This window comes from Erigeron canadensis, chromosome 2 (genome assembly GCF_010389155.1).
Source record: "Erigeron canadensis isolate Cc75 chromosome 2, C_canadensis_v1, whole genome shotgun sequence".
NCBI classification, from domain to species: Eukaryota; Viridiplantae; Streptophyta; class Magnoliopsida; order Asterales; family Asteraceae; genus Erigeron; species Erigeron canadensis.
The window spans coordinates 39,941,508-39,955,603 of NC_057762.1; the positions used below are offsets into that span (position 1 = coordinate 39,941,508).

General features: G+C 32.5%; 1 protein-coding gene across 2 annotated transcripts; it reads right to left on the bottom strand.

Moving 5' to 3' along the window:
- Positions 1-2,260: 2,260 nt before the first annotated feature.
- LOC122586829 (bifunctional aspartokinase/homoserine dehydrogenase, chloroplastic-like) lies at positions 2,261-11,165 on the bottom strand. Of its 2 annotated transcripts, none has more exons than XM_043758826.1 (19): positions 11,070-11,165; positions 10,351-10,509; positions 9,516-9,586; positions 9,028-9,402; positions 8,841-8,929; positions 8,430-8,733; positions 7,793-7,845; positions 7,499-7,713; positions 7,329-7,416; positions 7,148-7,261; positions 6,394-6,492; positions 6,021-6,215; positions 5,459-5,541; positions 4,598-4,823; positions 4,360-4,505; positions 3,420-3,555; positions 3,253-3,336; positions 2,859-2,951; positions 2,261-2,771 (listed from the first exon to the last, which is right to left on the bottom strand). In XM_043758826.1, exons 2-19 carry the CDS (start codon positions 10,491-10,493, stop codon positions 2,523-2,525), a joined length of 2,763 nt encoding a protein of 920 aa, XP_043614761.1. In that variant the 5' UTR covers positions 10,494-10,509; positions 11,070-11,165; the 3' UTR covers positions 2,261-2,522. The 2 variants fall into 2 exon arrangements, with proteins under 2 accessions (XP_043614761.1, XP_043614760.1); XM_043758825.1 differs by having other exon boundaries at positions 11,064-11,165.
- Between the last annotated feature and the right edge of the window lie 2,931 nt (positions 11,166-14,096).

Here is a 14,096-nt window from a genome sequence, read left to right on the forward strand (position 1 = left end):
TCCCAAAGAAAAGGAAATATACGCGCATAAGGTATGGACACCAACCAATGAGAATTACACTGTGATTGAGAGCTTCTAAACATATGCCCGTCGTCAGCAGCCTGTAATATCATTTATCAAACAGTGTTAAGCTCTTCATTAATGCCAAGTCATTAGAGGTTCTATATATTCTTTGGGATTAGATATGTTTCATCTTTTGTGTGCCGACAAGGGTCATGATGTTGGCTTTCTTTTTGTTATTATAACTATTACTTAAGTTAGATTCCAGACATCCTTTCTTGAAGGATTCTCATTACCTCTGCAAATCTGTAACCAGTATATGTTTCGCCTTATCAGGATAATCAAAGGTGATCACTAATTAGAGCTCAACAGCTAGAGGCCTCCAACGGTAAGAACTATAAGTTCTAAACTGTACATTGGTCATTGATACTCTTTTACTTTCACATGATTTCGAGCAAATAGACAAACTCTTCTCTCCGTCCAATTTTAGTTCTTGTACTATTCAACTAGCAAATAAAGGGTGAGAATCAGCATCAACATTGATTCCTGCTGATAAGGCATAAATTTCCATTGAAACTTTTAAATCTTTAGAATATCTGCACTGCTATATGTTATATATATTGATCTTAAAAAGATAACTTTAAGGCCATAAAACTTTCAATTCAGTAAGTATCAGCTCAACTTAAAGTTGGGAAATTGGCCTAATATATGCAACAACTCAGGATAGGCCGCCAGGGTAAACAACTTAACATAATGCAACCATCTAGCCTGACAAATTCTATTTTAACAAAGTGAAAAAACCCATTTGTGTTTTGACTTGATGGTGTCTTTTGGTTGCTGTCATATATTTGTCTTTGAGCAGATTTCACGCCTGAGTTCTAGTTATTGAACTAATGCTCTTGTAGCTATTGAATTTTGGTGTTAGGATTCTGTATACTGTTATGCACTTATCTCTGTATGCAGAGATATATACTGGTATAGCATGTACAAGGTGGAAATCCAGATAAAAACGACCACAAAGATATTAATAACGCAGTTCAGTGTAAACGTACACACGCCTAGTATATAGTACATTGTTAATCACTGTTCTCTCACTACAAAACCTTACAAAAAACACTATAAACACTGTTGAGCTTTGTATGCTAATGGAAATACAGTCAAGGTGATTGCATGCTCTTAATACTAGGCTTCCCCCTTTGTCCAAAAGCTGAAATTATATATTGTTCTCTATTTAATATCAAAACGTACAATTTTCTAGATATAGTCACTCTATTAGCTATAAAAACACAAAATCGACGTTTTTAATATATGGTTTAAGGTGTTGAATTGTTGCTTTCGTATTCGCATAATCATATTTGGTTGGGTGTAAATTGGCATGGCCCATATGGTCGTGTGCCATAATACTTGCTAGAAAGTCAATGTTACAGCTTGAGAACCATATTAAAAAGAGAAATATTGATGTGGAACTCTCAATGAATAGAGAATCAATAGAATAGATAGATGCCCTTTGGCTACGGTATTATCTAAAAGAAAAGGAAACGACTTAACGTGTAAGCTCTCTTAATATATATGGAGCCCAAACAACGTAACTGTTTGTCTGATGGCAATTACATCCACAGGCGATTTACAAAAATCAAACAAGAATCAACAAGATCACAGAAATTCTTATGACACATGTAGTTCAATTTTTTCTAGGTACAAATATGGAATTTGAACTCGATATTTTGGACTTCCTAAAAGTGTCCATGTTTTTGATTAGTGGTGGATTTGAGATTTTTTCTGTTTGATCAACAAATATTCTTCATCTCAAACTGGATGGTAGTGTTGGCTAGGAAATTGCTTTTTCGGTAAAGAAATTCTTGGATAAGATTCCTAACATCTTTTGTTATTGGAACATTACGACACAGATGTTTATGACAGGTCAGTGTTGATGCGTATGACCTTGGTAAGCTGGTGTTCAAGCACAAAGGTTTCTCATGACCTAATATTGACAAGTCACCGTTCTCGGTCAGTTTTCCAATACAAAATTTCCAAACTTCTTAACCAAAAAGTCGACTGGGCCTTATATTTCTTACACACCCAGAACTATATGAAAATGTATTTATGCTTTTAACAAATAAATAATAAATAAGCACTCTTTACTTATATTCTTTTTGGCCAACAATGGTAACAAACTCGAATTACATTTCTCATTGACCATCCTAATAAAAAATTTTAAAGCCTACTATGTACAGCAAATACTCACATACACTATCAAAACTTACAACCCAGTGACCCACTGGTGAAACAGCTTTATTTAATTCAAAGAGATGGATAAGTAAAAAGCACGAACTAGGGAAGCTTACCATTGCTACAATGGTTTTGCATCGTAACATCAACAATAGCTAAACTAACATCCTTGAGAACTAATCGCATTGAACCCCTGGGAGAAACAAATTAGAATTCAATGCAACCTGGACTTGACTTATTATATAAGTTATACAAAAAAAAAAAAGACCAGGGTTACACTATTACAAATACAACTAGTACGATGGGGCGCCAAGATTTGAGGCAAGCCGTAATAGGTCACTAAATACACCACCAGCTGTTACTTCCGCTCCGGCACCAGGACCGCGAACAATTAGGGGTTGTTTGTTGTACCTTTCTGTTGTAAAAGCAATGATGTTATCAGACCCTGACAGCTGGGCAAACGGGTGTTGCTTGCTATACCTTTGCAACTCCACAAGTCCTTTCTTGTTTTTAACATCCACGACCCCAACATATCTCAGAACCTGACATGAACAAATATTAGATCATACAAAAAACACTAGCAACTTAAAAGGGATCAACAGCTGTACAAAGAAATCAAGTAAACTCACTTCTCCAGCATCCTCTGCAGCTTTCCGCTTAGTAGCTATATCTGCGTCAAAGGATGGTAGCTGCTTCATAAAATCATCCACTGATGCAGTTTCCTGAAAGTCGGGAAAAAAAATTAAATTTTCAACTTACTGCATCAACAACAGGTACGAGCATACAACATAATTACTTCATCCACAAAAGGTACGAGCAGAAATTGAGAATCTTGCATATGGAGTAATTCTCTGCTTACGCATCACATCCCATGAACATTTTATGTAACATATATTTGAACTTTCCAATTCAAAGTTACTTATTGTTGCCATGTCTATGTATTATCAATATTTATTCACCGGACTGGGTCATAATTCGGAGGAAGAAACATTTATGCAATTGGAAACATGAAGTATATCTCACCATTAATGGATCTGGCACAAGGCTCTGAACAGGGATATCTGAAAGTTCGAGCATTAAACCACATTCTCTAGCAAGAATTATTACCTGCGGTTTCAGGAATTATAACACTACATTTGAAAAAAAATAAATATATATATATATATAGTGCCAAATTCACCAAGAAATACCTTTCTGGCAACGTCTGTTCCGGCAAGATCATCCCTTGGGTCTGGTTCGGTGTAACCCGCTGCTTTGGCCTCCACCACTACCTCACTGAATGCTCGTGTGTCAATAAAACTGTTGAATATATAACTCAACGTCCCACTGAATAGACATATAAGTGATGTTATGTTAAGATATTCATCCCAGTCATCAATTTCAACATTCCTACTATTAAAAAGAAACAGCCTCAAACAGTCAAACTTATTACTGCAGCATATACAACTTGTGATCAGCATATGAAGTTGAAAGAAAAACACAAATAAACCAAGTTAAGATGTATATCAAAAGAAAAAACTAAAAAATCGTTTTAAAAAGAAATAGCCTCAAACTTATCACAGAAGCAAATAGTAAATACAACTCGTGATTAGTATATGAAGTTGAAAAAAACACAAATAAACCAAGTTAAGATAGATATCAAAAGAAAAAAAATTAAAAATGGTTTTAGAAAAGACAGCTTAAAGAAAGGTAAGTTACAAACCATATTAGAAACCAAAACAATTGGATTAGAGGAAGACAAGCAAATGATGATATTAAGAACTGAACCTTAAGTTCTAAACTTCTAATTTTTTTACTTATTCGGAGACTGTCATGGGTGCACCAGCAACTAGCAATTACTTAAAAAATGGCTCAGAACAAAAATAAGATATAAACATCAACCTGCAGTGACAATTATACACACAAGTTTTGGGTACTCAAAATGGTCACCCGTTGTACAGTAACAAGTAGATGCAATATAGCTAGTGAGCTATCTATTTTTCTTGGACAATCAGTCCACTAACTCCCTTTTAAGAACTTTAACTTGGCAACTATAGGTGGTAATTTAGTGGTGCAATAGATGTTCAGTTAGTTCTTATCATGCACTGTATTCAACTTTTTGCAAATAAACAAGCAGGTTGCTTGATTGACCTGAAAATTCCTTCAATTTTTATAATCTTGTCCCCTGTTTGAAGTAGATCTCGTAAAGTATTTACAATTGGAAGACCAGCTCCAACAGTAGCTTCATAATAGTAATGAGTGTATGATTGCCTTTGAAGAGCTCGCAGCTTCAGATACTGCATCAATAAGAAGAATTTGGTCATAATCTTCTTGAATGACCATAAAAAGAAAGCCCATTTAAGATCACATCCGTATATAAGCATGTCACCTTATCAAGTGGTCCAGAATTTGCCTTCTTATTTGGGGTGATCACATGAATTCCTGAATGCAACCAGTCACGGTAATGGTCTGCGACCTCAGTGCTTGATGTACAGTCTACTAATGCTGTATTAGGGATAAAATGATTCCCTTGCACATGGTGAACAAACTTTTCCAGATCAGCTCTTTCCCCCTTTTCCTTCAGAAGCTCGTTCCAATTAGAAAGATCGATACCCCTACAAGTAAGAAATTTTAACATATATATATACGTGTGTGTGTATGTGTGTGTGTGTGTGTGAGAGAGAGAGAGAGAGTGTGTTTATATGCTCGTAACCTTCCAAGGCAAAATCTCAAAACCAGCTATATGAACCTATGAGTGTTTAAAGTTACTTCATAGCTTGTTCCCCAATTCTTGTTATTCCATTTTTCATCATAAATAAAACTTTAAAAAAACAATAATAAAAAAAGGAACCCCATACTCTAAATGCATGAATGCCTCGGATTGCATTTTGAATAAACCTAAGCAGATCTCATTAATTTTAGCAAAATGTGCTTTAGTCTTTCACACTTTTTATTTGTCTGTGTAGCATTAATATTGTGTCCATCATAGCTATATAATCCTTGAAGTTTCCTGGTGGTAATAGATTTTTACATAATATGAGTAGATTGGCAACGAAATATTAATGGAACAATCCTCAAGTAACCCTGGGCTTATTAGTTATTTAGTTACCTGACAAATCTTTGTTGTTCATGACATGATGTACCTTTTTTTAGTTAGAGAACAGATGACTTATAGGATAGATGCGACTAGAAAGGATATTTCTGTGCAATATTGATTAAGAAATAAAGCATATTAACACAAGAAACTTACATGTCACTTAGCAGCATTTTCTTCGATCCAATGATACCCATGACACGTAAATCGGTGTTAGACTTTTCCTTCAGGACTGCTGCCTACAATAAATATACCTTAATGTGGTCAAAAGAAAGTAATAATCACCCCTGACTACACATAATAACTAGGAACAATTCTACAATTAACCAAAATGCACAGAATGATAGCTCTTTAACTCTAACAGGCAATTTGTTGCTCCATATATCCCATGAAAACTGTAACTTTAGCTTTTGGCAAGAACTAAACCCGCTGAAATTCAATCAGTCTAGTAAATATTTTGTTCCAAACACTTGAAAGAAAGTTGTTAAAAATCCAAAAGTACACAACTACAAAAAAATCTCATCAGAAAAGATGTATACACAATAGCTGACTCATGTTATCCATGAAACAAAAAATATTGAAAGAATTACATAACCATGGCTTTTTTAATACTAAAGGCACTGACACAATAATCATACCTATGAAAACATTAAAAAATAAAAACCTCCTGCCTACAGAAAACAAATACACAAAAAGTTATATGAATTGTAAAATATACCTGATCCCTAAGCTGAGTAAGTAAAGTGGCACCAATCAGCCCAGGCCCAATGATACCCACCGCTATTGACGTTTTTGAAAGATAGAATCTTGAATGCACCGCTCTTAAGGCTCTTACACAATCTTCCCTTTTGACAACTACAGTAATATTATACTCAGAGCAGCCTTGTGCAATAGCCCGGACGTTAATGCTAGCCTGCATTACAAGAATGTTGCAAATATCATAATTGATGAATAGAATAAAATAATATGTTATAGTATGAATAAGACATAATAAAGCAGAAAAAACAGCAGTAAGGAGCTGACTGAATTAGAAGAATGCATGCGGAGCAAATGATATGTATGACAAAAAAAAATTCCTTAGAGGAACTGACCTTTGCAAGTGCATTAAATAGTGTCGCACTAACACCTGGAGTGCTGGCCATTTTCTGTCCAACTGCTGCAAGAATGCTACAGTTTGGAATTACTGCAACCTGAAAGGACCCAGAAACATAAGGGAAGTTCTTTAAGGATAGTTGAAGCCATGTGTGCATCCATGGTATAAATCAATACACAATATGAGAGGCCAACATAAGTTCTTAATCTGTAAATCCAAAGAATCTATACCATAAAATGGTGCAGTGCATATGTTAGTTTTTCTCCAAGTGCAGGTAAAACTATCACTCTTAAACATACAGATATTGTTTTTAGAAAAAATTCTTCTACCCGAAGTCTGCGAAAATACTGAGTGCCACTAACTGCTAAAAATATGGCCTAAGTCCTGGATAAATCTTATCTCATTTACTATATTTACTTCTAAAAAAGAAACTAAACAAACAGACCATATATTGCAATTCCACGTCAACCTTACTCTCCCACTACATGTTATCTTCTTTAGAAATTATATCCTAGCAATTATACTCCACGAAGGTACCACGAAACTTTATTCTACTAATTCCTTTGTTAGTTGGCTATTCGCCTGGTCAAGAAAGCATAGCTTCCCGTGTCAAATCCAACTAACCAAGTTATTAAACAAGTACAGTACTGTCAGTACTTGACACATTGTATGGTACTCTCTGTAAAAGGGCAACAAGAAAAATTTCAAAAGCAAAAAAAGTGTGATATTTGATTCAAGTCAAAGCTTAGAACCTGAGAAAGACGTCCAGCACTTAAAGCTTGACGAAATCTAGCCTCTAATGCCTTTGCAACGGCTTTCACTTCCTTCTCAGGCACAGCAAAACACACAGAATGTTCACTGCTAGCCTGAAATAGACCACTAAAATAAGAAATCAATTATGTAAATGATTGATAGTAATCTAAAGGAAAGTACCTGAGAAATCATGATGACATTAGCTCCAACGTCTTTTACGGCAGCAAAAATGGCACTTGCTGTCCCGGGAACACCAGCCATTCCAGTTCTGAGAAGCATTGCATGATGCAAATTACACAAATATATAAAGAAAATGAGCAAAATTACCATGAAATACATGCAAATCTCACCCCTCAACATTTACAAGAGCTAGGTTGTCTATGGTCGCAAAACCTTTTACATAAGATTCCAATTTCTGTTTTTCTTCATTTTCAACGATCGGTTCCCTGCAAATCTTTGTCCCGGGTGCAGAGAGGTTGAAGATATTTCTTATAACGATGGGGATGTCATACTGCATGACTGGAATGATAGTTCGAGGATGTAAAACATTTGCCCCAAAATACGACTGCATCAAGCACCTAAGATGGTTACAAACATAATTCCAAAGGCTTCGGGTATAAGAAGAAAAAGATGAATGAGTGTACCATTTCCCAGGCCTCCTGATATGATAAGGTATTCAATATCACAGCCTCACTAACTGCAAAAGACATTGTTCTTTAGAACAGCTAAAGATGCTCAGATTCATGAAAGAAGTTTTACACACATATCAACCGCTTTTTAAATGCTGAAAATCATAAAGTATTAGCAAGAGGTGGCAAAAAGCATGATTCAAGAGGGCTGAGTATTAAGTCAGACAGGTTAATATTAAAATGGGACTCCACTTGGGTTAATCTGAAGCAGTTTTGTTCCAAATACTTCTCAAAAAATTTATAGATAATTAGTGTCAAATGTAATTACAAATTCATCTTGTTTCAACAATAATCGAAAATGTTTTATGCATTGTTTGGGAAACTTCCGGACCTGTGCAACCCATATTACACAATTCCTTATCTATGCTTTCTTACACATTTGACCCAATAATAATAGAACATCCCGTGATTTGACCTATTTCTAAGTAAGTGGGTTAAAACTACCATCTCTAGTACAGGCCTTCCATAGGGCCCTCTATGTACGGGAAACTAATGACTGGTGCTAAAGCCAATAAAACGTGCAAGACATCTATGGTCAGTCAACATGATAAAGTCATTGAACTATGTAAACTCTATTATTATCGACACTAACCTTTTCTAGGATCTGCACTGTAAACACCATCAACATCCGTCCAAATTGTTACCTGTCGGGCCCTGAATAAAGCACCCATGATAGCAGCGGAAAAGTCGCTTCCATCCCTTTTCAAAGTTGTGGGAATATTTTGAGGGGTGCTAGCTATAAAACCAGTAGCAACTACTACCTTAGAAGGATTGTCTAAGAGCCATTTGTCGAGTCTTGTCTCTGACTCTTCATAATCTGGATCAACTTGATTAGAACCAGCAGGTGTGACAATGAGGACATCTCTTGTGTCCATCCAGTTACAATCTATCCCACCCTGTCATAAAAGAACAAAAAGGAAAATTTAAGAAACTACAAAGAACCTGTAACTGACAAGCTCATATATGTTAAGTTCAACATCAACAGGAATCACCACAGCAGCACCTTTCTGAGAACAGATGACAATAACTGAGCAGACCATAACTCTCCATGTCCAACTACAAAAGCTGAAAAGGATTCTGCGGCATGTCCAGCTGAAGGAAAGAAAAAAATTATTATTCACTAGTCTAAGAAACATTAATATATATTACATGCGTACATGGTAGAAAAGAGCGAGAGCAGAGATTAAAACCTATATAATATGCACGTAGCATCGCTTTAAGGTTACTAATGTCATGACTCAGAGTAGACAAGAAATTAGCAAGTTCATCACCATCAAGTAGCGCAACTGCTGCCAGCTTGTGTTTTTCATAAACAGCATCAAGTGCCAATACATATGTCTCATCTCGGGACTGTGCTTTTTCAATAATATCATACATCATATCCGTAACTTTAGACATCGCGGAGACAACAACCAGCTTTCTTTCGGAAATGTCTTCAATTACAATATTCGCAACATTTTGGATTCTTTCAGAAGTCCCTACACAGGTGCCACCAAATTTATGGATTGACCAAGTGTCACCCTTGATAATTGGAGACTTTGCAGGAGCTTCAGATGCTGGAACATCTGAAATATTGATAGAGGCAAACAAAACACATGAAAAAAAGACTCAAGCAATAAGATACCAGTATTTACAAACATATAACATAAAATTGACAAACAAAGACTTATATATAGACCTGTCGTAACTGAAGCAGATACTTTGAAGTTGTGTGCCCCTCTTCTTTCCAAATGAGAAGAAATACCAGCTCTGAATTGCAAGTAACATGCATAACTTTAAAAACTAAACATAATTTAAAAAAGAAGAGATGGGCACTTTAGTTTATGCTACTTCACATAGGGTAATGCAACATACTAACAACACAAACAGTATCTTTTACGGTTAGATAAACAAAATGTTCCATATGAAATCAGCTTTCGAGGTTCCAATTCCTGATTTTCTTGCACCTATAAATACTTCAAACGCTAGTTTTGTTTCAAAAAGAAAAGTAATACTACAGTTACCCAGTGGACTGGCAAAAAAATGTTGAAATGATTAGAAGAGGATGCCCATGTTTGGCACATTCATATTTTACATGTTTGTACCATATTGAATCCACAAATAAGCTTCTATCAACCAAAAACATCATTTAGATGATTTCTTATAATACTATTGATTATGGGTACAGGGCATAAACTTCACTATTTCTGTGAGCAGTAATTAAAAGCTAAAGATCATAATTATGCCATAATACAATGAATGCTGTAAGTATAAAAAAGATAATAAGATTATAGCCTTGCAAATTTAACACTTAGGCAGTGGCCCTGAATTTTACATAGTCAATTCCAAGGGATACGACGAGTCATTTAACTACATATATGGTTCGCTAAGGAATACGACGAGTCATTTAATTACATATATGATTCTAACAGAGAAACAACTGCATATTAGGTTATTTACTTAAATTTAAGCAGTAAAAGTTTTTACTCAGATTTTTCCCATCAAACAACAAAGTAATAGCTCAAAATACTTACTTGTAACTCAAAGAACGTTGAACAAAAGGGGTTGCGTTAGATAAGCATATCATAGACTTTGTCTCTGTAGCTGCATCATGCGCTGATAACTGGGAGTACAGTCTAGGCATATACGATGATGAAACGGCAGTCGAGAATGCCATTCTTTAACCACTGAAACTATAACCCAAACAAATGATACACATGTGAATCAGTATTCAGTAAACTGTTGTTTGTCAACCATAGTAATTTCAGCTTTATATTAACACATTATCAAAATGATTTCTACTTTCTATGGACATACTCATACACAATTCTCAGCGTTACTTTTTAACGATGCGACTAGGTGTCTACGGACAATTAAGAAAAAATATTACAGGTCAAAGTTGACAGCCACTAAAGTCAAGCAAAACAAACAAAATATATCATTTTAAAAATCAGATCATGCACAAGCAGAAAAATGCTAAACTGGTACTAAATTTAAAATAAGGCATTAATAATAAACAAATTTAAATAATGCATTAATCTTACACAGCTATAAATATTGCCAAAAAATAAATAAATTATTGCATTTTACACATGAATTTAATATCTACACTGATATAATCTCAATAAACAACTAACGACAGCTTACACTTATATATATACATATACTTATACATACATGTGCATATACATATATATAGAACATGAAATGAAATGAAAAATAAATTTTATAGAATCGAAAGGCTTACACTTACAACAGTGAAGTTGTCGGAAAATGCAGTTACCGCTGCTGTTAACGGAGGAAGACGGCGAGAGAGCAGCAGAAAAAGCTGCTGGATGATATTATATTATTTATATCTATTATTATATCTATATCGAGATTTAAACCCTAATTATAGTTTGATTAAAAAAAGGAGGGTAAGAAAGAATAAATGTAAAAAAGGAGGGACCGGTTTATGTCCTTTGCAACACACAATAGTCACCTTGATTTTTTTATTTGTCTTTTGTGTTTGTTCTCTTTCGGCATAAATAAAAAGGAAATTATTTTCGTATTAACTAATATATGTGGTACAAGAATCACTTCTCAAATAAAAATAGCATGATACCGTGCAATGTGAAGGACCTGACAGTGGTCGTGGCGGCGATGGTATGGTGGTGAGAGCGAGTGTTGATGGTAGAGACATCGTTGAGTATTGTAGATAATTAATGTAAAGGTTTAATGAAGATATCCAATACAATCTTATAAAGCATTTTGCCCTTTTTTTTTAAAAAAAAAAATGATTTGAACTATCCAAATTACCTCTATTCTTTATTCACTCATTTAAACATTTCTACCTAATATACCTAATAACAACCTTAAATCTCAACCACTCATTTTTTTTCTCTTTTAATCTCAACCACTCATTTTTTTCTCTTTAATTCATAAATCATTTTATTCCTCTAATTCATTCACAATATTTTATCTCAAAAACCGTATATCAATAAATTATAAAAATTGTATGGGTGTTTTTGAAATTTCATGTTCTTTCATTAAAGATGTCATTCGATATACTTTCAATGAATTTTTATATCCGATGACGGAGCCTATACGGCTAAAGCATTTGGCTATCATACTCTATGACTTGACCTATCACCTCACCATCTCACCGTCGTAACGCGCGGGCACTATATAGTTAATCATTAAGGGCATTTTAGACAATCCTTCAATGTAACTTTCAACATAGTTTATTTCTTTTGTAAGGGTTTGGTATTGTAAAACAAGTAAGACAAGATCCTAACCCTTAGATCATGGTTAAATTGATGCACGAAGATTCACGAAACAATTGATACACAATGATTTTCATGATACACGGTGATTCAATGAAGAAAAACATATTGTTTTATTTGTTTTACTTTAATACTTGTTTTATTTTACCTAAAACCTTCTTTTATAATATAGTATAGAAGTATAGATAAAAAAAGACAAATAAGACATGTTAAAAAAGATCAAAGTATATATAAAAAAATCTTATGTCTCTTTTTTTCTAATTCAAAATAAACATAATATTTGATGTCACTTAAATTCATTTATATTATTGATGTATATATATATGATATACTAGGGGTGTTAGTCGTTACGTTTTCATTATAAATCTTGCGTTTTCAAAATAGACACTGTGTTTTGAAAAAACATGTATGTATATGTTTTTCTAAAAAATGCGTTTTTATAACAAAGAATCACTTTTCCACTCAAACACTATTTTAGATTATTTGTATTTTATAAACGTAATAATCAAATAATCAGTTCAAAACGTAATCCTAAACACCCTCTTAATCTTCATATTCCAAAGATAAATAGATTGATTGTTATATTATTTTATTATTCATCCAATGGTTTATGTACCTTTTTATTTGTTTGTTCTTTTTCTTTTGTATCTATAAAAAATAAATTTGCGGGAAAGTAAACATATTATTAATGACATAATATAGTAAATGTTCACGTTTGTAAGTTAAAACTATTGATTTAAAAATGTGATAATATAAATAATATTATTTTGATAAGTTGGTGAGGATTTTTACTTGGCGTTTGGTTCACATAATGTTTTTTAAGGAATTGGAATCTGTCAAAGGAATTGGAATTTGAAAGTTTTAAAATTTGTCATGTGGTTGGTTGACAGAATTCAATGGAATTCAGTCAAAGGAATCTGAATTTAATTTATAAAAATGACAAGAATACCCGTTATTAAATATAAACAATAATAATAATTTTAAATGTTAATAATATAAATAATATTAAAATAATAATAAGAAGAAGAAAAATAATGATAAAAATAATAAAAGTAATATTTTAATAGTCATAAAAATAAGAATAAATAAAAATAATGCTAATAAAAGTTATATTAAATATAAAAAATAATAATATAATAAAAATAATATGATTATATTATTTATATTAACAATATTCATTATTTTTCATATAATATTATTGTAAATATACAAAAATAATAATATTATAAATATACAAAAATAGTAATAGTATAAATGACATAATAATATTAATATTATATTATTTATATTATTATTTATTATTTTTATATAATATTATTAAAAATCTATAAAAATAATAATAGTTTAAAGATATAAAAATATTAATAATATAAATAATATAATAATAATAATATTATTTATTATTTTTTAGTTTATATAATATTTTTATAAATATATAAAATAATAATAATATAAATATATAAAAAGATTAATAATATATGTTATTTAAAGGCATTTTGGTAAATTTTGTAAACATTCCATCCATTTTGTGATGGAATCTTGAATTCCATGATTTAAAGAATTTAAAGGAAAGTTTGCAATTCCGATTCCATCAACTCTTCCAACCAAACATGGTAAAGTGTGGAATTTAAATTCCAATTCCTATGAATTCCTGAGAATTCCGCGAACCAAACGCCCCGGCGTTTGGTTCACAGAATATTTTTGAAGGAATTGGAATCTGTCAAAGGAATTGGAATTTGAAGAAATTAGAATTTGAAAGTTTTAGAATTTGTCATATGTTTGGTTGACATAATTAAATGGAATTCAGTCAAAGGAATCTGAATTTAATTTATAAAAATGACAAGAATACCCTTTATTAAATATAAACAATAATAATAATTTTAAATGTTAATAATATAAATAATATTAAAATAATAATAATAATAAGAAAAATAATGATAAAAATAATAAAAGTAATATTTTAATAGTCTTAAAAATAAGAATAAATAAAAATAATGCTAATAAAAGTTATATTA